Source organism: Papio anubis, chromosome 18, assembly GCF_008728515.1.
Source record: "Papio anubis isolate 15944 chromosome 18, Panubis1.0, whole genome shotgun sequence".
NCBI lineage: Eukaryota > Metazoa > Chordata > Mammalia > Primates > Cercopithecidae > Papio > Papio anubis.
The window spans coordinates 57097019-57122738 of record NC_044993.1 but is presented as its reverse complement, the minus strand read 5'-3'; the positions used below and the strand labels follow the sequence as shown (position 1 = coordinate 57122738).

The following is a 25720-nucleotide window of genomic DNA, read 5'->3' as shown; positions in this document are numbered from 1 at the left end:
TGAGTTTTGATATGTGTATCCACCTGTGACATCATCACCCCAAATTATTGGATATAATGAACATCACCCCCAGAATTTTCTTAGCTCTCTGTATAATAAATACCTCCCTCTTTCCCAAACCCCATCCACAGGCAACAGCTGATGAGCTTTCTCTCACTCTAGATTCTTTTACATTTTCTCAGTTTCAAACACTGGCGATTCATTGAAAAGTTCTAAAACACTTTGCAGGCCAAAACAAACAAACAAACAACAGCAACAACAACAACAAACTATAGCTCCTCATTGTCCACTGTCATCCCCAGCCCCTGGAAACTGCCATTCTTCTTTCTGTCTCTGATTTGGCTACACTAAGTACCTCCTATAAGTGGAATCACACAGCATTTGTCCTTTTGTAACTGGCTGGTTTCGCTTAGCATAAATAATGTCTTCAAGGTTTGTCCCTATCACGAAACGTGTCGGAATTTCCTTCCTTTTTAAGGCTGACTAGTCCATGGTGTGTGTATGTTGCATTTGGTTTATCCGTGCAAATCTTTCAGGATGGATACCTGGCTTGCTTTCCCCTTTTAGCTACTGTGAGTAATGCTGCTTTGGACATAGATGTGCCAATAGCTGTTCAAGCCGCTGCTTTTCACTCAGCTGTGAACCCAGAAGAGGAATTGCTGGATTCTATAGCATTCTATATTTGATTTTTCTTTTTTTTTTTTTTTTGAGACAGGGTCTCGCTCTGTTGCCCAGGCTGGAGTGCAGTGGCCAGATCTCAGCTTACTGCAAGCTCCGCCTCCCGGGTTCACGCCATTCTCCTGCCTCAGCCTCCCGAGTAGCTGGGACTACAGGCGCCCGCCACCTCGCCCGGCTAGTTTTTTGTATTTTTTAGTAGAGACGGGGTTTCACCATGTTAGCCAGGATGGTCTCGATCTCCTGACCTCATGATCCGCCCGTCTCGGCCTCCCAAAGTGCTGGGATTACAGTCTTCAGCCACCGTGCCCGGCCCTTAATTTTTCTATATTTAATTTTTTGAGAAACCACCTTATTATCCCTCCATCTGTAAGTGACGCTTGCTTTTTAAATATAAGGAGTATAAGCATGTGATAACAAAATTCCCCCATGAGAGAAGGATATCAAAGAGGAGACTTCTCCTTCTTTTCCAGTCTTTCTCTTTAAAAGAATCATTGCTAAAATTTATTGTATGGCCGGGCGCGGTGGCTCAAGCCTGTAATCCCAGCACTTTGGGAGGCCGAGGCGGGTGGATCACGAGGTCAGGAGATCGAGACTATCCTGGCTAACATGGTGAAACCCCGTCTCTACTAAAAATACAAAAAACTAGCCGGGCGTGGTGGCGGGCAGTGAGCCGAGATCACGCCACTGCACTCCAGCCTGGGAGCACAGCGAGACTCCGTCTCAAAAAAAAAAAAAAAAAAAAAAAAAAAATTTATTGTATATCCTTCCACTTTGCAGAGTTACTGAGAGTCAACTGCTTCGTCTGCTAAGTGGGCACATCTCCCTCCAACCACCTTTATTTATTTGTCTATTTATTTATTTATTTAGAGATAGCGTCTGGGTCTGTCGCCCAGGCTGGAGTTCAGTGGCATGATCTCAGCGCACTGCAAACTCTGCCTCTTGGGTTCAGGCGATTCTCCTGCCTCAGCCTCCTGAATAGCTGGGATTACAGGTGTGCACCACCACGCCTGGCTAATTTTTGTATTTTTAGTAGAGACGGGGGTCTCACCACGCTGGCCAGGCTGGTCTCAAATTCCCGACCTCAAGTAATCCACCCACCTTCGCCTCCCAAAGTGCTGGGATTACAGGTGTGAGGCTCCGCGCCCAGCCCTCTAACCACCTCTTTGCATTGTTGCCAGAAACAAAGGAAAATGCAGACAAAAGTGCATATTTCTTCCAGAACTGTCAGAGGCCAGCAGGTCTTCCTGCAGAATTCAGCCTAAGCAATATTTCAAATACAAATGCCAATGTTGGTCTTTGGAAAGACAATATTTTCAAAAGTGTCTTTAGAGTGAATATCTGGCTCTCTGGATGTAAGGTGTGTGTGCGTGCGTGTGTGTGTGTGTGTGTGTGTGAGATATCCTTCATTTCATAGATGGGAAGACTCAAAAAAGCCTGCCCTGGCTTCCTGTCATTCCCTGGGATAACATGAGGCCCAGAGGACACTCAGAATTCACAGCAGTGCCTCGGTACAGATCACTACCCTCTACGCCCAGCTACCCCACAACATGCCCAGTGGCCTGGCTGGGCTCCATCCTGCTCCCACCCACCACACCTTGTCTGATTTCTCTCCCGCACCCTCCGGGGCCAGGCTGCCTTTTTCACACCACCCCAGTTTGCTGAAAAGCCCGGGGGTGTCTCTGCCCCCAGGCAGACTGGGCTGGCCTCACAGGGGTTTTCCATCTCTTAGTCAGCCTCCCTGATTTAAAGCCGCCTGTCAGATGTTGGAGATTAAGTTAGAAATCAGCCATTTGCGCTGAGTTTTGGAGAAGCTGCTGCCAACTGGGAACTCCTGAGTCTTTTCTTCTATATATAGTCTTTAGGGTGAGCTAACTGAAGTTAGCAGGGTTTATTTTAGGAGGTGTCTCCTTGGAGCGGAGTGTGGTGGGTTGGGCTGCCTGCCCGGGGAGCATTTGAAAGATTGCTTAGGTTGACATCCTGCAGGAAGATCTGCTGGCCTCTGACAGTTCTGGAAGACATACGTGCTTTTTTTCTGCCTTTTCCTTTGTTTCTGGCAACAAAGCAAAGGGGCGAGTTGAAGGGGGACGTGCCCATTTAGCAGACAAAGCAGTTGAATCTCAGTAACTTTGCAAAGTGGTTGGGATAAAGTTGAGGTAAGATAGCTCCTCTGATTCCTTATTTTGTATCCCTTGTGGTAAAAGTTAAGTTCTTTGAAATATTCTGTGAAGAAATATTAAGAAAGAGGATGGAGTGGGTTTTAATCTGAGCTTAGGAGAGTATGGTATAAAGAGCTTGGACTTGAGAGTCATTCCTAGGTTCCAACCCCAGCTCAGTCTCTTACTGGTTTTGCAGCACTGGGCTAGTTACTTTTCCGCTTCAGCCTCAGTTTTCCTGGCTGTGAACTGGCCATATTTGCCTTACGGTGTTGTCGTGACGGTGAAAACGCGAGTTAAAAAGAGTTAAGGCCAATGAAGTACCTGGCACCTAATACATGCTTCATAAATGGCAGTTATCACTTTATCTGAAGAAAAGGAAACTTTTAGCAGTATATTTCTAGAAATTACCTCAATTAGAAGGAGGCATCTTGCTAGAATACTAAGTAGGATTTGAGGTTAAATTATGCAGTCGTATGTTAAAAGGTTCGCCTTTTGGGAAATATCCATTTACTGGTGACCTGGCAGAAGGAAACCTCAGGCTCATTTCTCTGCAAGGTCCTGGCCTCTTTGAGTAAGCCCAGTAGACATAATCAAGATGACAGTGTATATTATTTAAAAGGTGATTATGTTAAAGCATTTTTTGGTGAAAAAAAAAATCTTGGAACAAACGAATACCCATTTGGTATGGGAACTGCAGTCTCCCTCTCACACACACCCATGCATATTGTCCCTTCAGCATTCGTGCCATTTGTTGTGTTTAATTATAGAGGAAGTGAAATCCTCTCCAAAGTTGCCTACTAGGTAATTGCTGACGTTTCTTCATTCTCTGAACATTGATTGAGAATAAGCTCTGACCCGTGCCTAGTGGAGGAAACCCCTGTGACATCTGAGTACTGCAGACAGGTTTGACCTATTCCAGTTCAACAAGAGAGAAAACAGCAAGGGAGAAAAAGAGCAATGCAAATCATCTGGGTATCTTCTTTGTCCTCCAAAGCCTCAGTTCTTCCCTTTGTACAATGAGCACAGCTGGATTTAATGGTCTCCAGGTTCTTTGCCGCTCTTTGAGGCTGAAACTCAGGGGAGGTAAAGAAATTCTTTTTCTTGTTCTGAACCCCAGTGGGCTGATCCAGAGCTGCTTGTGCACCCTCCCCCTTCTAGTTGAGATGGTTCCAGCGTGAATGGGGATGCTCCAGTCCTTGAAACTCACAGGCATCACGTGGTTCAGCTAGAAATAGAAAATAAATCATGTCTGGGTTTGGAGGACTCCCTGATTATTCTAGTTATCTTTGGAACAGAGCATTTATGAGAGGCTGTACTGAATGGATGGGATCATAGCTTCCATTCCATGGGAGGCAGGGTCACCCAGCCTTCCTGATGGGAATGTGTTTGTTGTACAAGGGTGGGATTGGGGTGATAAGCATCTTGGAGGCAAGAGTGAGCTAAATAAGCGGGTCTCAAAGCCCTTCCCCTGAGAATAGAGCAGGCTGGCTGTCCCGCCAAAGAGCCTGAACATCTTGAACCACTGCAGTGATGGGAAGATTCTGCCATCCAGACAATGGGAACTGTATGGCCATGTCTAGCTGAGGACGGGGGAGTTGTTGTCTGGCCTCATGAGGTCCCGACAGGTCTGTTTGATGGACAGGTTAACAACATAGGCACTAGAACCAGGTCCTTCTTCCTGGCCGGGGGATCTTGGGTGAGTTATTAATCTGAGCCGCGACTATTCCATCTATAAAAACAAGACCCAGAATAGTATCTACTTGTGTGTGTGTGTGTGTGTGTGTGTGTGTGTGTCAGAGTCTCACTCTGTCACCTGGCTTGGAGTGCAGTGGTGTGATCTTGGCTCACTGCAACCTCCGCCTTCCAGGTTCAAGCAATTCTCCTGCCTCAGCCTCCTGAGGAGCTGAGATTACAGGTGTGTGCCACCATGCCTGGCTAATTTTTGTATTTTTAAAAGAAATGGTGTTTCACCATATTGGCCAGGCTGGTCTCGAACTTCTGACCTGAAGGGATCCGCCCGCCTTGGCCTCCCAAAGTGCTGGGATTACGGGCGTGAGCCACCGTACCTGGCTGGGCTTCTTTGATCTCCACCAGTTCTCCAGTAATCCCCTTCTCCCTGGCAGTTACATATGGGTGAAAAAGTATTTAAGATCCTCATTCTTTTGCAGGGGAGCAGAACACAAAAAAGGGGGTCTTTCCCTTTGTCTCCCACTGTACCCTCTGTGTAGCTCCATCGTAGCAATTATTTTAGATGGTTAAAATAAAAACAATTTGGAGAATGGTAGGAAGAGGCAGTGATTTATCTGGCATTTACCGTGTACTTGACACCCATTGTCTCACTAATTCCTCATGACGATTATATCACGTACGTACTGTTACTGTATTATTATCCTCATTTTACAAATGAGGAAACTGAATTACATAAATTAAATAAATTGCTTGAGATCCCACCTGGTAGTTGCCAAAACCCTGGGCCCCCATCCCTATTTAAACACTTTCCCGTGCTAATTATTGTCATCTCTGACACCTGGCTAGCTTGTGCACGCCTTAGGTTGGGTGCATTTTTTTTTTTTCTTTTGAGACAGAGTCTCACTCTGTCACCCAGGCTGGAGTGCTGTAGTGCGACCTTGGCTCACTGCAACCTCTGCCTCTTGGTCCAAGTGATTCTCCTGCCTCAGCCTCTCAGGTAGCTGGGACTACAGGCGTGCATCGTTACACCTAATTTTTGTATTTTTAATAGAGACAAGGTTTCACCATGTTGGCCAGGCTGGTCTCAAACTCCTGACTCAAATGATCCGCCCACCTTGGCCTCCCAAAGTGCTGGGATTACAGGTGTGAGCCATCACACCTGGCCTGGTTGGGTGCATTTCTTCTTGTTCATTTGTCATTTGGTCTCTTTTTTTTTTTTTTGAGACGGAGTTTTGCTCTTCTTGCTCAGGCTGGAGTGCAATGGCAGGATCTCAGCTCACTGCAACTTCTACCTCCCCGGTTCAAGCGATTCTCCTGCTCCAGCCTCCCGAGTAGCTGGGATTACAGGTGCACACCACAATGCCCAGCTAATTTTTGCATTTCTAGTAGAGATGGGGTTTCACCATGTTGGTCAGGCCGGTCTTGAACTCCTGACCTCAAGTGATCCTCCTACCTTGGCCTCTCAAAGTGTTGGGATTATAGGCGTGAGCTACCATGCCCAGCCAGGTCCCTATTCTTTAACAGAAAAGACAAGTCACCAAATCTGTTTTAGGCCCTGCAGATGCAGCTGTGAGCAAAAGAGACATCACCCATCCTCTTGAGCACCGGCTTCTAGTTTGAGTGGCTGGTACCCTGGGGAAGGGTCTGGAAGGATACAACCTGCAAGCTCGGCTGGCTTTGGTTGGTCTGCCTCTGTCCTCTTAGGTCGGGGTTTCTCAGCCCCACGCTATAGATGTTTGGGGCTGGATAAAGAAGCAACTGACCAGTGCTTGTAGGATACGGTTGTAGGATACGGAGCATCATCCCTGTCTCCACCCTCTAGATGCCAGTACACCCTCCCTTTCGAGTTATGACAACCAAAGATGTCTAGACAGTGTCAAATGTTCCCTGGGGGACAACCCCCCCCAACCACTGTCACCAGATCATGAAAGCTCAGTGGGATGGGCCTCTCTAAGCCCTAGGGCAACACTGGCTGTGATCCACAGTCCCACTTCCTTCTCTAAAGTGGTTTGTTACGCAGGTCAGGGCTTATTAATAGTACAGACTCTGACACAAGGAAAAACTCTCAGTGATCAATGGTAATGGTGGTGGTGCAGTGGTGACCATCTCTTTTCAACATTGCCACCTCCCCCTGCACACACATTGTAAGGACACCAGTGGCTCCAGCCGTTCAAGTCTGGGCCTTTGCCTGTGGTGCCCCCAGGGCATGGCATTGAAAGGCCAGGTTCCTGAAGCGTGGAAATGGAAATGTGGTTCCAGGCTGCCTGTCCCAACAGCAGACCTATCCACCTGGCCGGTGGGGATTGATTTGATGGGCACGAGGCCCCGGGAGCATGTTCCAGGCGTCTCTGGAGCATGGACTGCCCTTGAGCACCGAACCTGACCAGCCTTATCACATCTGACTGTATTTCCCCTTTTGTAATTTGCCAGAGAGCCTTGTAAATCAGCGGCCACTAGCAGTTCCTGCTTTGTGGTGGCTGTTAAGACTCAGAGCAACTTGTTTTTCCAAACCTCTAGTCTAATCTTTTCTATGTGTGTGTGTGTTTTAAATGTTATCTTGAAGAAGAAAACAACTAAAAAAAATTTTTTTTTTGCATTGCAACAGGGGGTGGGCGTTTGCCCAGGGGTCTGTTGGATGGGCTGGTTAACAATATAGACACTAAAACCAGGTCCCTCTTCTTGGCTGGGGGATCTTGGATGAGTCATTAGCTAATCTTAGCCTTGAATTTTCCATCTATGAAACAAGACCCAGAATGAGTATGTACTTCATAGAGATATGAGGAATTAGTGCTTATAATGCTTCTAAAGGGCTTAAAGCACGTACATAGTACGTGCCTAAGAAATGTTACTATAGAAGGATTTGAAGTCACACAGATTGGAACTTGAATCTTGGTCTCTGCTCCTTACCTGCTGTGTGACGTTAACAAGTGTCTCTACCTCTCTGAGCCTGTGTCTGCCTTACATTAATAACTGTGGTTGTCGCTGGTTGAGCCACCAATGTGTCCTAGTTGGTCTTGGATATGCCTGATTTTTAGTGCTGAACTTCCCGTATCCTCAGTCCCAGGCAGGCCGGGATGCTTGGTCACACTGGTTATGGGGTTGAAATAAACCATAGCACCTAGCACGTTGTAGGTGTCAGTAAATGGAAGCATGCTGGAGGTAGTCTGTACAGTTTGGTTATGTGTGGGAGGTGGTGGGGGGATGTCTTAGCTACTCATTTCTTTCAGCCTACAAATGCTCATGCCATTTTCCTAAGCCACAGAACTCAGTTGCAAATTGACGTTTTCTAACCTAGATTGATTTTTTTTTGTCCTTCTATTTTAGACAGAGAAAAGATTTTGTTTGACTTGCATATGTTATAGAAAATCACCTCTTGATTTTTTTCAGTCTGTAATAACAATACTGAGGGTCGAATAATTAGTAAGGCACGGTAGGTAGTGGCAACCTAATGTCTTAGACCATGTGGGTTGTAGCGTGATCCCCAAAAATGGGAATAGGAATTATTTGAAACTCATTTTGAAACTCTTCAGTGTGCTGATTCACTGAGTTGGTTTTTCAGAAGTACCTTTGGATCTGATTATGTAAAAGACAAATATTATAATCTAGGTAGTAGGACTGAAAGCTGATTTTGACGAAGGTGCAAATCGATCTACCCATGCACTTTGGCAGTGACTCCCTGTTGCTCTTTGAATGAGATCCAAGCTCCTTCCTAGCACCCAAAGGGAATCCCTGACCTGGCGGCCCCTACACCAAATCCTCCCACTTTATCTTATGCTACTCACCTTCTCAATGTTGATTCTAGATTCAGACTTCCTTTCTTTGTGTCCTCCCAAATTATGAGTGCCTTCCCACCATAGAGCCTTTATTCATGCTTCTCCGTCTGCCTGAAATGCTTGTCCTCTCCCCTACCTTGGACAAGTTGATTCTCACTCATTCTTTGGCGGCCAGTTTATTTCTCCCTTTCTGAAAGAACCTTTCTGATCTTCTCTCCTGGATGAAGTTCCTGTGTCTTCTGTCCCCACATTCTCCCCCTTGGCAGCATTTATCACAGATCTAACTAAAATCACCAATTTTGCAATCAGTTGTTTGATACAAGATGGCAGAATCAATACTCCCACTAGCTAACTTATTATATATATACCTTATGTGTCCACTGAAAAGGAGACAGTTGTTGAATTTTATAGGTATTACGAGATTCTGGAGAACAGAGTGTTCATGAGCGGTGTTCTTAAGCCAGATCTCCTGGATTTGGTCAAATTCTGGCTTCAACACTGTGCAGCTGTGTGACTTTGGGCATGTGGCATAACCTCTCTGAGCCCAGGTCCCTCATCTGTAAATAGAGGCTAATAGGAGTCCATTCCTTAAGGGCAGTTGTCAGAATTACATGAGTAAAATATGTCAGTGCCTGGCACATAGTGTATGTTAGTGTTGATGGTAACAACCCTTATGGTGAGTTCTACAACTAGTGATAATAATAGTATTTATCATCTTGAGAAATTCCGCCAGCTAGCTTAAAAGCATGTTGCTAGAGAGAATGAAACACATGTATTACATGATAACTTTATTTTATTCCCAAGTTTTGTGACTATAGAATTGTCTGAAGCCTCAGTTTCCTCATCTGTAAAATGGGGCCAGCATTACCTACCCCAGAGAGTTGGTGTGAGCATTCAAGAAGCAGCCTCTCAAGCCTAGGTCCAGGCAATAGTAGGTGCCTGATGAACGTCCGTGGCCCGAGCACTGTAGACTCTGATTACTGCTTTCTCAGACACCACAGCTTGGGATGCCAGAGCTTTGGCTTGGGATCTGAGAAGCTGGACTGTGAATATGGATTCCAACAACAGCCCTTCAGAGAGCATTCTGCTTCTCTGTGATTTAAAATGAAACAAAACAAAAAATAATATTAGATGATCCAAGGTGCTGGTTTTATATGGCAGCTAATGAGATAGCAGGGCAAGTAACTGGAGAATGTATTGCTAACAGGCACAATAAATATAGCTATGATTATATATTAGCAGCCCTCAAGTGGCCCATAATGCAGTGAGTACATGTGAGGTCAAGAATGTGTTAGAAAACAGATGTTTGTTGTTAGTCCTTATAGGCCACACTTTTTAGAAGAAATACATATGTGATGATTATGATCGGACATGATTGTAAGTGCTTTACAGATATTCAGTTAATCCTAATAGACCTGGGAAGTAGGTATATATCATTAGTATTATTCCTACTTTGCATATGAGGAAACTGAGGCACCAAGCTCTCGAGTAATTTGCTCAAGTTCAAATGGAAAATAATTGAACTGGCATTTGTACACAGATGCTCTGGTACAAGTTTCCATGTTCTTAGCCACTATTCTATGCTAAAGTCACACGGAAGAAGATAATGACTGGAAACTGATAATTGAATGCAAAATACCCCCTTTCTCCTAAAAATGGGCCAGACCAGCTGTCCTTGGTCCTGCATTCTACAGGCCTTTCCATTAATGGAACTTGTTCTTGAACGTTAGCATTGGGAGAGTTGTAGACCTCAAACTGATGGACGCTATCTAATGTCTTCAGTCTGCCATTGACACTGTGCCCCTCTAACACCCTTTCTCCTAAACTGATTTTCTTTTACCCTGTTAGAATGTGAGTAGTTTACTGTACCTGCTGAACGCAGGGTCTTAATTAGCCTTAATTTTTGAAGTCTGCAGCTGTAAACTGTGTTGAAAAGATTGAAAAGATTAGTGCACTAGTAATAAGATAATTGTCCCTGAGAAATGCTGTTAGCATGTAAACACAGTTAGCATGTGAAATCAGAACAACTGTAATATTTCCCTAGTTTGGTGTTTAAAGATGCTCCTGCATGAATAATTACAACTAAATGCAAAGTGCAGAAATGGGATGCTGCATGTTTTTCCTGTTATTCTTTCCTGCTTCTATCCCAGCTCAGAAATAAAACTGCTTAGTGGATTCTTGTCTGAAGCTAGCTTCCCCTCCCCCACAGCCATTTGAAATTAGTACCAGGAGTGGGGTAACTTAGAACAGGGAATTCCAGAATTAGGGATAGTCAGCAAACAAAATCTACAGATCCCATAGCAGCTTTCTTTTTTTTTGGGGGGGGGTGTTGAATGAGAGAGACCACACATCATGCATACCTCTATGTACGTGTGAATGCTCACAAATGTATGTGTACACACGTGTATTCACACACACACACACACATTCTTTCTCTCTCTCTCTCATATACAGAACTGGAGAAAACTAGCCATGGCTACACACAGCAAAAGCAGATGTGATAAACCTCATTTTACCTTTTTAGACCTAGAAAGGCTGCAGTAAAATATGCTGCACCTGCTACCACGTGAGGTCCTTCCTTTCTTCTGTGGAGTTTTTGCATCCTTTGATAAGTTGGAACATGCTTTAATTTTATGAAGTCAACACATGTAATACCTTCCTAACAGACCATAGCTCATCGTGGTCCTGGTCCCTGGTCCTGGGGACTACGTATCCTATAAAGACTAACCTTTCTGCTTCCTCATCTCAGACATTAGCCAATCAGTAGGTTGAGCTTGTCTCCTTCTGCTGTGTCATTTACACCCCAGACTCTTCTTTATAGGGAGGAGTTGCCTTGACTTACAGTCAGGAAAACATCCTACAGCTCACAAGTTGGCTGAGTTCTCAGCATACATCTCTCAGATTCCACCTATAACATGACTTGGGTTTCAACTGATTTGGGTTCAACAAGAATTTACCAAGTGCTCTCTATGTGGCAGTCTCAGGACTTCATTAAGCATAAGAACAAAGGAGATAGTCCCTGGTCCTGGGGAAGTGGGACACGTTGTCCAAAGAGTATATAGCAGGGGCTGATGAGAAGACAGGACTCCCACCCCTATCCATGGGAGTCAGCTGTGTTCTCTGCCTTGTATTCCTGGGTTTGCATTCATAGGTGCTTCTTGAGTTAAATTATTCTTGGACTTTGCAGCCACATTACTTTACAACCAGTCTATGGTTCATATCTGGTCCTTCTCTCTTAAGTTCAGGTCCTCCAGCTGAAAGTGCTGGGCTTAGCTTAGGACCCACTAAACCAGAGATTACAAACTCCAATGCCCACAGCAGCCACACCGGCACCCATAAGTAAAGGACATGTGTCTGGGGCGGGGACCATGGCAAGCTGGAGGGCCTGTGACCCTTCTGAGAGGGATAACTGCGTCCCAGTGCCAGAGAGGCAGTCTCTTAGGAAAATGCTGGATTTGTGTATCCAGGTCTTCTGATTTTTCCAAAAGATGCCAGAACTTTGCAGTTTTATGTGAAACGTCCTGAATGTGAAGCGTTGGCATGCTGTGTAGGTTTTTGTTGTTCTTTTTAAAACATTGTGCAGGCTGAACAAACTATGCCTGAGCTGAATACTGCTTGTAGATTCCAGTTTCTGTTGGCCACCTCTGCCGTCAGCCCATGAAGACCGTGTTCTCAAAGTGCTGGCTAAACAGAGGCCACTGCTGAGTCACTAGGGATGCTTCCTGCCACTTCATGAATGTGTTCAATTCGAGACCACACACTTTACCTTGCATCTTTTTTCTCCAGCTCTTTCTCATCCTGCCCTCCCCGCAGATGTCTCAATGAAGTCCCTGGGAAAGTAACACTTACTCTCCTGAATAGAGCCTACATACAGTTCCACCAAGCGTGGCATGCATGTGAGCGAGGGTCCCCCAACCCTGCCCCACCGCAGAAAGCGTGGAAATAAAAGTGGATCGTTGTAAGCTTTGGATCTGCCAAACGGGACTTAGCACAGTGACGTCTCCTGCGTGTTGATTATCAACTTGCTTGGGGGATCTCAGGCTCTTGCCTGACCTTGGCACGAGGTCTGGCAAATTTGGCTTTCTGGGTGTAGAATTGATCGTTTCAGAAACAAAGCCATTGAGACAGAGTTGAGGAGAGTCCTCTATTCACGGATGAAAGGAGCTCATTGTACAAAATCGGTGTGTCCTGGACCCCCTTCCTCTGGCCCCCTCCTCTCGTTCCCTTCCCCCACAGCTGGGGCTTTGTAAGGGGCTCGCAGGATGTTCTATCCCAGGCTGTACTTTCTTCCCATCTTCCTGTCTCTGAGGCTGCCCTGAACAGAAGGAGAGCTGGGCTTGGAGCCCCTGTGCACGTTTTTGGCTCCTCAGGCCAACTCTGTTGTCGTGGGTGATGAGAGCACTTCCTTCCGAGAGAGCTAGGAGAAAAACAGCCGTGCTGTTCACAGGCAGCTGCCCAAGGCGGCTGTGCAGGAAGAGAAGACAGTGGGTGCTAAGAACCTCTTCCTGTTCTGCCTTCTGCACGGGCGCCTCCCTCCTGGGTCACGGCCCTGAAAAGTCAAGACTGTTGAGCTACAGGAAGACGATCCTGTGTGTATTAACCTCAGTGATCAACTTACGGATTGAATTTTTCTGTTTCTGCTTTGAAGCCATGAGATCTCGAACTTTTCTGCTTGAGATTGGGGGGTGAGGGTTGGAGTCATATTCATTGGGTAACATGGTACCTTCCTTTGTGGGGCAGGGGTAAGGTATGGTGGTGAACGGATAGGGAGGTTATAAACTTGGGTGCTTTCAGGGCTCAGCTCAGGTGGGCAGGGTGGGGTTGCGGCAAACGGAAGGGGATGTGCCTGCCTTGAGTGGACCTGCTTACCCAGCGGGTCAGATCTTTCCACGTTTCACGAAAAGCCACAAATCAGACCGTGAATTCACCCTAAATTTTAAATGCTGGCACCTAGTTTTAAAACATGTATTGTTCAAAAATTAGCCAGGCTTAGTGGCGCATGCCTGTAATGCCAGCTACGCAGGAGGCTGAGGAAGGAGAATCGCTTGAACCCGGGAGGTGGAGGTTGCAGTGAGCCGAGATCACGCCACTGCACTCTAGCTTGCGTGACGAGCAAAACTCCATCTAAAAAAAAAAAAGGTATTTTTGTGCACCATGCAGATCATACCATACCACATCCAAGCATTCTGGTTACCTTTTTTTCTTTTGTAAAAAAAAGTCTCTGAAGATACTAAGGTTAAATGGGCCTGGCTCTGTGGCTTTCCACCAAGTCTTGAAACACTCTGAGCCTCAGTTTCTTCCTATATACATTAGGAACAGTACTACAGGGTATTCATAATTCAGGAACAAGGAAATATGTAACGTCATCAAGAGAAAAAGCAAACTGGACACAGTGACTCATACCTGTAATTCCAGCACTTTGGGAGGCCAAGGCAGTAGGATCACTTGAGACCAGGAGTTCAAGACCAGGCTGGGCAACATAGGAAGACCCCATGTCTACAAAAAGATGAAATATTAGCCAGGTGTGGTGGCACAGGCCTGTAGTCCCAGCTGCCTGGGAGGCCGAAGTGGGAGGATTGCTTGAGCCCAGGAGTTCAAGGCTGTGGTGAGCCGTGATTACACCACTGCATTCCAATCTGGGCAATAGAGTAAGACCCTGTCCCTGCCTACCTGCCTGCCTCCCTCCTTTCCTTCCTTCCTTCCGTAAAGACCAAAAAAATCATCTGTCTTTCCAGTCTTTATGGCCTTCCGGGAACAGCCACTTCATGAGGATGGAATGTGGGTTTATTGAAGTAATACCCATAAAGGGTTAATTATGGTATCTCATAAGGACTTAACCAATGATAGCGGTATACGGGGCACTGTCATCAAGGCTGTCATCTTCATTGTCACTATCTTTTCATTAAGAAATATTGCAGGAGGTTGAGGGGACAGGCTGCAGGCAGAATCGGTCCCCTGCTGAAGCTTCTTTCTGACTCTACCCTGACCTAAATGGAGAAGGCCCATCTGTCCCCTGCAGGCCTACCTGCCAGCCTGGTGTTCTCAGCATCTCTCTTCTGGCCTAGGAAGGCAGCTCCACATCCCGAGCTGTAGCCTGGGACTGCAAAGCTCTCCACTCCCCACCTCCTGGGATAGTTTTTTCCGCCCCCGCCCCCCCATGGTTTGTGTCGGCAGTTCTGTGTGTGGCCTCTTGGAGACATTCCAGATGCGAAGCGCTGCTGAATCACAGTTTTCCTGTATCTTCGAACAAAAGATGTCCTGGTCAGAGGCTCTTGTGAAGGAGCGAAAGAGGAGGAAGTGAAGAAAAGCAGGGAGGGGTGTGCATAGAAATTTATTTTGGCGAAATGGGATGAACTCCAGATTTGGTATCAAAAAACTGAAATTCTGCACTGAATTCTAATCCAAACTGTGTGTGGCCCTTAGGAAATAGGCCTTTCCTCCTGGATCTCCCATGCCTTGGCAGACAGTGATGGGTTTGATTCAGGTCAGGGATGGACATTTAGGGAAACTGGAATCTATTAATAATATCTGCTCCTCGGGCCGTATTGAGCATTTGAGGCCAGGTGGCCTGCTTAGTAATAGCTGCCTCCGGCACCTTACTGTGAAGTCGCTGCGTACCTGGTCTCTACCTCTAAGTACTTTCCTTGAACTCACAATTTTGGATTCTGGAGCTCAAATCTGAACTGTTTTCCTGTGGAATAGAGAACTCACCCAGCAGTCCCAGAAGCCACATAGTGTCATTGGAACTCCAGACAATGTCTGTGGGACGCTTGGCAGTATTGGTTCCAGTTGGGCCACCTGCCATCTTGTGACCACAGCAAGTGGGTGCAAAATTGATAGGTGCTGCGGCCTGCGCCTGGGAAAAGCTAATTATCGGGCTAAAGTATAGATGTGGCTTGTGTTCCCAGCTCCAGGAGGATGTGTGTTCAAACGCAGCCTGGGTGGCCGCCTTCAGAAAGATTTGCAGCCTGGTGGGATTTAGCCAGTACTTCTTGTCTGGGCCGTCTCGGGTAAAGGCTGCCTTCTTGGCACATGGCAGGTCTTGTTTATGGTCTGAAATGCCTCAGAGCTGTGAAAAGCAAAGCACTGTGAAGTGTCACCAATTGTCTTCTAAGAGGAACTAACGTTGGTGGCCCACCCACTGTCAGGACCCAGCCAGGCTCTGGTTGAACGTCTCAGTCAGTGCTCCACAAAGACTGTGAGATGATGTGGGTGATTATTATTACCTTTAACCACTGGAACAGGCGAAGTAGTCAACGTGAAGACTCGCAGCAAGGAGATGAGAACCTCTGGTATGAGGAGCATCTGATCCAATTCCGTGTTCCTTATGGCTTCGTAGCGCCAGATGCTGATAGAACCATGAACTGTGGTTTAGTGTTTCCAATTCACAACGTGGTTGTACCACTGGGTAGCAGTGTAGCTTAGTGGTCCAAAAGAATGCCCTGTTTCAAATCCCGGCTTCACCACCCACTAATGAATGACTTTGAAAAAATTACTTCTCCTCTGAGCCTCAATTGCACCATCCGTAAAAGGGGGCTTTTGATGCCTGCCTCCTAGAGTTGTTGTAAGGTTTATTTATTTGTTTGTTTGTTTTAAGACACAGTCTCTGTCACCCAGGCTAGAGTACAGTGGCATGATCTTGGCTCACTGCAGCCTCTGCCCCCAGGGTTCAAGCTGTTCTCGTGTCTCAGCCTCCCGGGTAGCTGGGACTACAGGTGTGCACCAACACACCCAGCTAAGTTGTGTGTTTTTTGGTAGAGATGGAGTTTCAGCATGTTGGTCAGGCTGGTCTTGAACTCCTAACCTCAAGTGATCCGCCCGCCTTGGCCTCCCTGGGATTATAGGCGTAAGCCACCACACCCAGCCAGTTGTAAGATTTAAATGAGATAGTATTTGCAAACCCCTTACAGTAATACCTGGCATTCAGTGTGAGAACAGTGTTAGCTGGTATTTTGATTGTTGTCAATATTGACTAGCTATGTGACCTTAGGCAATTTGAATTAATAATGGGGGTGAAAAGTTCTGTTGCTCGCAGTAGCCAGGCCAGCTACTCAGTCTGGAGCTGTTTTCTTGCAAGAATACGCATCCAGTGTTGCTAAATCTTCTGTTCTTAAAGGAGAAGTGAGAAATCTGGATTTGCACGTGAAGTATCCTGGTTTTAAAACATTGGCAATGATTCATAAAAAAAGGATGAGTTCGTGTCCTTTTGTAGGGATATGGATGAAGCTAGAAACCATTCTGAGCAAACTATCGCAAGGACAGAAAACCAAACACCGCATGTTCTCACTCGTAGGAGGGAATTGAACAATGAGAACACTTGGACACAGGGTGGGGAATGTCACACACCGGAGGCTGTCATGGGGAGGGGGATGGGGGGAGGGATAGCATTAGGAGAAATACCTAATGTAAATGAAGAGTTAACGGGGCAGCACACCAACATGGCACATGTATACATATGTAACAAACCTGCACGTTGTGCACATGTACCCTAGAACTTAAAGTATAATAATAAAGAAAAAATGGCAATGATTTCAAGTATTTCATCAAGGCCGCAGGCCGAAATAAAAAGCAAACCAGCTTGAAGCAACCACAGGCCACCAGTTGGGCACTCCTGTCTTAACAGTCTGTAGCTCACGCCTCTGACCTTTTCAGGTAGGTTTCTTCAAAACCTTGTAATTCTAAGATGGTAATTCTGTGTGCTTTTTAAAGAATTACAAAACCTCTCGAGGCGCACACAGAACAAAGTATTATATACAGGAGTTTAGAATTTTGATAACCATTTGTGCTCAGGGATACACATACCAGGCTGGAGAAGTGTTAAAATAGTTCCTGAGTTTCCAGGAGTCTGTGGTTTCTCTATCTTCCAAGGCTGTGGGTGATTAATTACCATCTCCAAGGGCCTAAGCTTCATTTTAAGGTTCTACTGCTCATTTCTGGGGTCTGGGCTGAAAAATATTGAATGAATGTAAGATAGCAAAAAAGACCAACTTTTTAAACTTTTAATACAAAAGAGAGAGAGAGAGCAATACACACAGTTTTAACTGCCAACATTTCTGTAAAACATGGAGAATCCCCTTGTTCTCTCTGTGGGGTTTCTGTTTTCTCCTCTGAGTCCTATTTGAAGGTGAGTTCCCATTTTCCAACAAGGTGAGGGCTGTGTGATTCTGGCCTGCATTCACATTCCACATGCAGCCTTTTTTAGAGAACAAGGATACTTCTGTGTCACTGGCTTCCCTCCCTCATCATCCCATGCCGCCTGCCCTGCACGTGCCCAGCCTTCGTCTTAGGAGCCGCTGTGAAATCCTATGGGGACATCTGAAGAGAAAGCCCTATTATGCAACACCTTGGTTGCCGCAATGAGGCCCTAAGAAGGAGGAATTGGAAGAGTCCCACTTCCCTCGGGAGGAAATGCTGGAAAGAGGAGGGTGGTAACCAGGTTTTTAGGGCACGGCAGATCCCTTCATCAAAGTGGGGAAAAGGGAGCACTTTGCACCCGTCCTGGAAATTTCATGGGAGTGCAGAGCATGAACACTAACACTCTTAAGAGTTTCATGCATGTGTCCGACACTTGATGGCTGGCTGGGGATCAGAGTCAGGAATCGTATTCTTTGTCACTTTGGAAGCTTTTTCAGCCTTGCATTACGCGTGGTATAGTTTAGGTAGCATGTGGAGGCTCTTGGGTTCAGTGTACATAAGAATCCCCCAAGGGCGTTTAATAAAAATGTAGATTCCTTGGACCCTTGCCCAGAGATTCTGATTCAGTAAGTTCATACTTTTGATTAACACCAGGATATCAGTTAAAAGAGTAGTTTCTGGTAACTGACAAACTTGCTTAGTGCTCCTGGCTCCATTCCTGATTAGCCCTGTGTTTTTGAGCAAATTATTCTCTGAGAGTATCAGTTATCTGATCAATAAAATGGGGATCATGATACCTCCCTTGGCAGGGTTGCAGGAATTTCATATGCTTGGCACAAAGTAAGCATTCAAAACGAATTAGGTAAATGTGCTCATTTCGCGGCCATCACATGACATGGGTTGCACTCGTGTCTACGGCAGCTTGCAGTTCAGAAGGCTTGTAGTTTAGTAGGGTTGAGTATAGAGGGATATGTCTCAGCCCTTGTTAGCCTGGAGGAAGAAATCAAAGAGAAAATCATTTTTGAGGTTGTAACTATGTACAGTATCTACTTTTATTTAATGTTCATGACAACTCATGATGTCAGTGGTATCCCGTGTTCAAGACAAGGAGGAGACCTTAGGGTTTGCTGGGACAGTCTGTGTTTATACCTGTTAAGTTTGTGTAATTATTAATAGTGTCCCTTACGAAAAGGTCTCAGAAAATCTGTTTTCCACTTTCTTAACAGTAGCTGTGTTGGCAAGTATAATCCTACCTGTTTATATAGTGTCAGTGAGAAAAATAAAGTGCACAGAAGCTGAGGACTTTGCCCAAGGTCACAAGTGCTGCTAGGTGGTGGTTATGGACTGAATTGTACCCCTACCCTAATTTCATATGTTGAAACCCTGCCTCCCCCAGTACCTCAAAATGTGACTATTTGGAGATAGGGCCTTTACCGAGGTGATTAAATTTAAGTAATGGGGTCCTCATCCAATCTGACTGGTTTTTTTTAATAAGAAAAGGAAATTTCAGCCAGACCTGGTGGCTCTTGCCTTTAATCCCAGCACTTTGGGAGGGTGAGGCAGGCAGATCACCTGAGGTCAGGAGTTTGAGACCAGCCTGGCCAACATGGCAAAAGCCCATCTCTACTAAAAATACAAAAATTAGACTGGAGTAGTGGCACACAACTGTACTCCTGGCACTTTGGGAGGCTGAAGCAGGTGGATCATTTGAGGTCAGGAGTTCAAGACCAGCCTGGCCAACATGATGAGACCCCATCTCTACTAAAAATATTCTAAACCATTAGCTGGGCGTGGTAACAACCACCTGTAATCCCAGCTGCTTGGGAGGCTGAGGCATGAGAATCACTTGACCTCAGGAGGCAGAGGTTGCAGTGAGCTTGGATTGTGCCACTGCGCTCTGGTCTGGGCCACATAATGAGACTACATCTCTGCCCTCCCAGAAAAGAAGAGGAAATTTGGACACATAGATACCAGGGATGCATAGAGAAAAGACTGTGTGAGGAAACAGTGAGGAGTGCACCATGTCTACAAGCTAAGAGGAGCATCAGACTTCAGAAGCCAGACCTGCAGACACCTTGGTCTTGGACTTTCAACCTCCAGAACTGTAAAAAGATAAATCTCTGTTGTTTAAGCCACCTCGCCGGTGTATTATTATAGCAGCCCTAGCAGACGAATACAGTGGTTATGTATGGTTTGAACCCTGGGGTAACCCCTAAACCCGCACTCTTTTCCCACTGAACAGTATATCTTTGTCCTGCACCAGGCCTGCAGCTAAGTGACAGCGTCCCTTTAGGTTTCTGGCTGGGTGTTCAGAGTTGGCTAGAGCTGGCCGTTCTCCAGCAGGCTCGAGTCATGAGTGAGTTTTCACTTGCTGTGATCTGTGATCCCAAGAAGAGTTTCTTAGATTTTCCAAGTTATCTGGTGGTGGGATGATGAGTGACAGTGAGACACCATCTTTTGATGGTGGAAGATTCCCAGTTCTGGCCTTAATTAGAGGGCTCTTGGGGAGAGAAAGCACCAAGCCAACCTTCTGAAGTGTTCCCTGGGAGCGTCTCTGGGAGAAGGTGGCATGTGAATGTCCATTGTCCATGTCATTGATTTGGCGGGCTTCACGGAGACCTCTGGCTCTGAAGGCGTGAGTGTACCGGGATCATTATCCCTATACCAATGTCGTTGCCTAATACCCAAGAGCAAGCGCTGTCTTCTGAACATCCTCAAAGCAAAGGAAGAGAACACGCTTTGTAATGGCTGAGGCTTAGCTCAGGGCTCAGAATCTGCTAGGAGAGCCAGACAGGTTTGATGCATGCGTGGAACGATAATGAACAAATTCCTCCTCCTCTCTCTGCTTTCTTTGTTGGGGCTTAATTGCTTGTTAAAATTACGCCTTTGGCCTTGATCCTGGCTTCTTGGTCTTACAAGCAAGACTTTTGAGGTGTAGACAAGTTTCATTGCTCTAAGACCTGTAATCAGGCTCCTGCCTCTTATTTAAACAGTTAGCTTTGGGAATAGCGGTGTACACAGAGTCACTTTAAACTCATTTCTGTCTCCCTCATGGTGCCTGCCAGGCATAGAGCTAGCTACTGAATCGGAACTTAGTAAACACGTATGGATTGATTTAGCTAACTTTACACGGTTCCTTGCTGTGGCAAAGTGACTCTTTTGTTTTTAGTCATGATATGTGTGCTAATTTCTATCAGCCATGTCCACTACCTTTTTAAAAAAGACAGATGATAAAAAGATTTCGGTATTTGTTAAGGTGGTACTGCTTATTTGCTATAAGTATTCTTGATTTTGATAGACATTATCCAAAAATTGCAGGATTACTTTGTCCAAAGTAATAATGTATTTTCCAACAGAGCTCTTGTAAAAGAGTGGAACCCAGAGTTTTCCAGTGTAAGATGCTGGGATCAAATCCAGGCTTTCAACACCATCTGTGTGGCTCGGACAGGTTACCAGTCTCTCTGGTCATCAGTTTCTCCATCTCTATACTAATGATAGTGATCATGATAATATCTACCTCTTAGGGTTATTACAGGGGTAAATGAAATGATACAGGCATAGAAGTTAAGCCCAGTACCTGGAACATAGTGAGAACTTAACAAATATCATTTATTGCTACTATTCAACTGTTTAGAGTCTCAGTCAAGTAATATGCCCGTAGGACAAAGTTAAGAATAAACCAAAGGAATGAAAACTGTATGTATTTCCAGGCGAAAGGATTCTAAGTAATCTTTTCCTGTCATGTTGTGATGGTATTTAAATAATAAATTCAGAAGGACTGGTATATTGGGCACACAGGATTAAGGGCTAGTTCAGAGGCATGCAAGATCCTGATGGTCACTTATTTCCTTGCTTGATGTAATGGTATAGCTAGCACACAGGGCCTGGCACCTAGGAGGCCCTCTATAAATGATCGCTATTAGCTGTAGTTATTTCAGGTTCCTGGGATGCATTTGCAGACTGAGAGAAAGAGCATGAGTAGTATTTAGGTGCTGAGTCTGTGAGTGTTTGTGACAACACTTTTTGATCTATTGAGGTCAGTGTTTAGAAAGTATATCAGTTACTGGCCGGGCACGGTGGCTCACGCCTGTGATCCCAGCACTTTGGGAGGCCGGGGCAGGTGGATCACGAGGTCGGGAGATCGAGACCATCCTGGCTAGCATGGTGAAACCCCATCTCTACTAAAAATACAAAAAAATTAGCCGGGCGTGGTGGCGGGCACCTATAGTCCCAGCTGCTCAGGAGGCTGAGGCAGGAGAATGGCATGAGCCCTGGAGGCGGAGCTTGCAGTGAGCGGATATCGCACCACTGCACTCCAGCTTGGGTGACTGGGAGACAGAGCTAGACTCCGTCTCAAAAAAAATAAATAAATAAGTATATCAGTTACTGCCACAATAATGCTGTATAACAAATGACTTCAAAACTCAGTGGCTTGAAATAGCAAGCATATATTTTCTGTGTGTTGGCAGGGGGTTGGCTGATCTAGGCTGGGCGTGGCTTCAGGCTGCAGATTGTGTACAGGTCTGTTTCATGTGTCTGTCATCCTTGGACCAGCAGGGAACTGGGGACGTGATCTCTTGTGGTAATGGCAAAAACACAGTAGGCCACACTTCATCACCTAAGCATATTTCAAGCTTCGGCTTATGCCACATCTACTAACCTTCCATTGAGCAAAGCAGTCAAATGGGCAAACCCACGCTTAAGGGATGGAGAAGCACACAGCAAAGAACTGTCAAGTCATATGACCAGAGGGTGTGGCTCTAGGAGCTGTGATGAATAAGGGCTGCCAATTCAGTGCACCTAGTTCCCCATTTCACTTCCCCAACTGAGCTGTTACGATAGATGATATGGAAGGGCTTTCCTTGTTGTGGGCAGTTCCATGGTACCTGCATTAAGATTCTGAAAGCACTCCACCGTAGCATGCACGCACATTGCAAATTCCCCTTTGGTCTCCAGGAGGCTTTCCTCTGATGGACAGGAATTTACTCTACTGTAAACCAAAGAGTCCCAATTTAGACAGATACGATGGATTAGGCAGACAGCATCATTGACCTGGTTCCACTTCGTTAGCCTTTCCAATTAAGGAGGATGTTGCTGAAAGCAAGACCGCACAGATATATAGTCATACCTTGAATCCTCTGGACTGAGGCTCTTTAGGGAGAGTCTTCCATTTCCAGTGCGCACAGAGGGAGGAGAGCCTAATAATGTTGGCAAGTGAATCCTAAGTATTAATGATGTGACCACTTGTGAGGATTTTATCTTCTTCCCAGTTAGTTAATGAAGATGCTAAATAGATAGCATTTGTGCTTTTGCTTTCCAGAATCTTCTTAATCTTGGATCCCTGACCATGCACTGATAAGGTCTCTGATTTTGGAACATCAAATAGAGAGTTGATGCTTCACTGCGTCTAGAAATCAGGCTCTTGGTTTTGTCAACACAGTTGACAGAGATTTCCTGTGACTTCCCAAGGAAAATCTTGTCCATTGGCGCTGCTTTTAGGGGTTCAGGATGGCATTCTCCCCTCTTCAACCTCGTGGAGATTCTAAGCAATGAAGCATAAGTCTCAGACAATAGCCAAATGGTCTGTGAAGTACAGCTTAATTAATCTGGGCATGCACCCAACACCCCAGTCTGGTGCTTTGCGAGGACTTGGCTTGGGGATTGAGGCTAATTTCCAGGCTGAGATGCAGCTTCTTATCTTAAAATCAAAATCGAGGTGGTAAGATCTGAATGGACAGACAGACAGACCCAGACTACTCTGACCTGAATAGCAGATGTTGCATGCTCTCACCCACTAGGCACATACCAGGTCTGACTCACGCTGCCACCCACAGACCAGGAGGATGGTCTTGCTTCCCAAAGACAAAAATGGGTCCTGCCCCAGTTGCTTGCTTGACACAGGGAAACAGGAAGTACAGAATAGACTCTTTCTGCATACGAGTGATACAAAACCTGCCTGATCAAAAAAACGTTGTTCTACGAATGTTGGGTTTTACCAATCTTAGCTGTCACTTCTTCACCCCTGGGAAGAAATCAGTAAGGATTTGAAGAGACAGGCCCCAAACAGCTCCTTCATGACGTCTCCAGATTCCTGTATAGGTCAAGGCTGCAATGTGGGGAGACGGGGAGAACATGTTTCCCTCAATGTTTTCTTGGGTATGAGGAAGACTCAATGCTTGGGGGAATGTGAGAATTAATGTGGGATGTTCTCTTGGCAGTTTCCTTTCAGTTACACCAGTGGACAATTACTGGGAGTTCGACTCAGAATTGGAGTTGGGGGACGACGAATTCTTCTTCCTAAAGGACAGAGCGGAGCAGAGCTCACCATGTTTCTGAGATCGTGCCTCTTACACCCCTCAGAATTGGGCATCATTACAAAGATATCATAGAACAGTCATCAAGACAGTGAATGGCAGCTCACCTAGAGGAGGGGTTTAGGATGTTCCGATTTCCCTGCATTTCTTTCTTGTTCACATTATGGGACAGTGGGCTGGTGCTAATTTGCATGGTTTCCTAAAACCCTGTGGTGGAAAATCTGCTAAGAGAAAGCAAAGCTTCAAACTGGGTGTACTTCAGGGCCCTGAAATCATGCCCATTCTCTGTAGGAGGAAAGCTTAAGGTTGTTTTTCCCAGAATTATAAATCCAAGGTGATTAAGTTCAGAGCAGACATGGTGTAGACAGAAATAGCCTTCATATGCTGGGTTTCCTGTTTTCTTTGGAAACCAGTCACTGGACACCACCACCTCCTCCCCTCTGTCTTTTCCTCCTCCTGTACCCGCCCTGTCTCTCCTCCAACCCAAAGGGTTCATGCTTAATGACCCGAGACAGTACCACCAAGCATTCCCGGTCAATCGGCTTTTGTAGAGAGTGAATGAATAGGACATTTCTCTGGCCTTCTCTATCCTAAAAAAAGACCTTCCCCAGCCCATTGGAATGTGCTACTCAAACCAGAAATTAAGCTGCTCGATCTCATTCCTTCCCTCATTCTTTCCAAGATCAGACACAAATTGATGATGGCCTTGCCCCTAGTCAGGACTTTATATTCTTTCTGGTTTATTCCTAATCCTCTTACGGAGCCAAACTCTCCTCCGAATAGAGGGTTTGGATGCACGTTGAGCTGTTTGACAAGGGTGCCTTGTTTCTTTTTTCTTTACATTTTGTTGTTTTGTGTGATCTCCATGTGGGTGTTTCCTTCACAAAAACTTGAGCCTCCTTCATCACTTGGGCATGAGAGGAAGTGTTGGGGCAGTGTGCAGACTGGGCTTGCTGCCCTGACATCTCTGTAGAATAGAGGACACAGATTGGGCTGCCCTCCCCATGGGGTGGCTTGAGCACTGAGGAAATCAAGCTTTATTTGAAAATGATGCTGGGAGCGTGGCATGGTGACTCATGCTTATAATCCCAGCTCTTTGGGTGGCCGAAGTGGGAGGATCGTTGAGGCCAAAGTGTTGGAGAAAAGCCTGGGCAACATAGTGAGACCCCATCTCTACAAAACTAATTAAACAAACAAAAAAAAGCCTGGCATGATAGTGCATGTCTGTAGTCATAGCTACTTGGGAGGCTGAGGTGGGAGGATCACTTGAGCCCTGGAGGTCGAGGCTGCAGTGAGCTGTGATCACGCCACTGCCCTCCAGCCTGGGCAACAAAGCGAGACCCTGTCTCTTTAAAAAACAAACAAACAAACAAAAAACCAGAAAGAAAGAAAATGATGCTGGGGTAGTAAGTTAACTTTTTGCCACTCCTCACGTGCATTTTCTCCTTTCATCCCACAGGAGCCACACCCGAGTCCGCTCATCACCCTGGAGACAAGGGTGAGTACCTTTCCTGTCTTGGCCACTTATCTCAGCCTTGATATTCCAGCTCTCGAGGGGACTCGTCCCCTGGCTCCGAAAGGCTGGACAGGCCCATGGCTGCCCCTTGTCGCATTTGGATGTGTGTGTGCCTGCACATGTGTGTATCCACACTGGCAGCTAGTGTACACGTGTGTGCAGTGGTGTGGGTGTACATGTGTACATATTCGCACCCAGGTGTCTGAGGACCCTCCCACCTGTGACAAGAACCATAATCATTTCTTTTGAGTTTTCCTCTGTCCTTCGCTCCTACCCAACCATTCTGCGGAGGTTCATGCAAAGGAGAGAGGAGACAGAGGGGAGCCGTGAAGCGGGAAGATGCTGCTCTTTGATGCCTGAACTTGGAGGACTTTTTTTCCTTGGCAGTGAGGGCGGCAGACGGAGGGAAGTTGCATCCTTTCATGTGCTTGCGTGTTAGGCCATTCTGAGGAATCATGA

General features: G+C 46.0%; 1 protein-coding gene across 2 annotated transcripts in view; it reads left to right on the top strand.

Annotated features, from left to right (window-relative positions):
* Nucleotides 1–25720, top strand: part of XYLT1 (xylosyltransferase 1) — a 370892-nt gene that overhangs the window by 90689 nt on the left and 254483 nt on the right. The window contains exon 2 of one of the 2 annotated variants that reach the window (XM_031658422.1): nt 25205–25243. The exons of the other annotated variant lie outside the window; for it this stretch is intronic. Within the exon in view, the coding sequence (XP_031514282.1) occupies nt 25205–25243 (39 nt within the window). The remainder of the gene's footprint in view (nt 1–25204; nt 25244–25720) is intronic. 2 annotated transcript variants of the gene reach the window in all.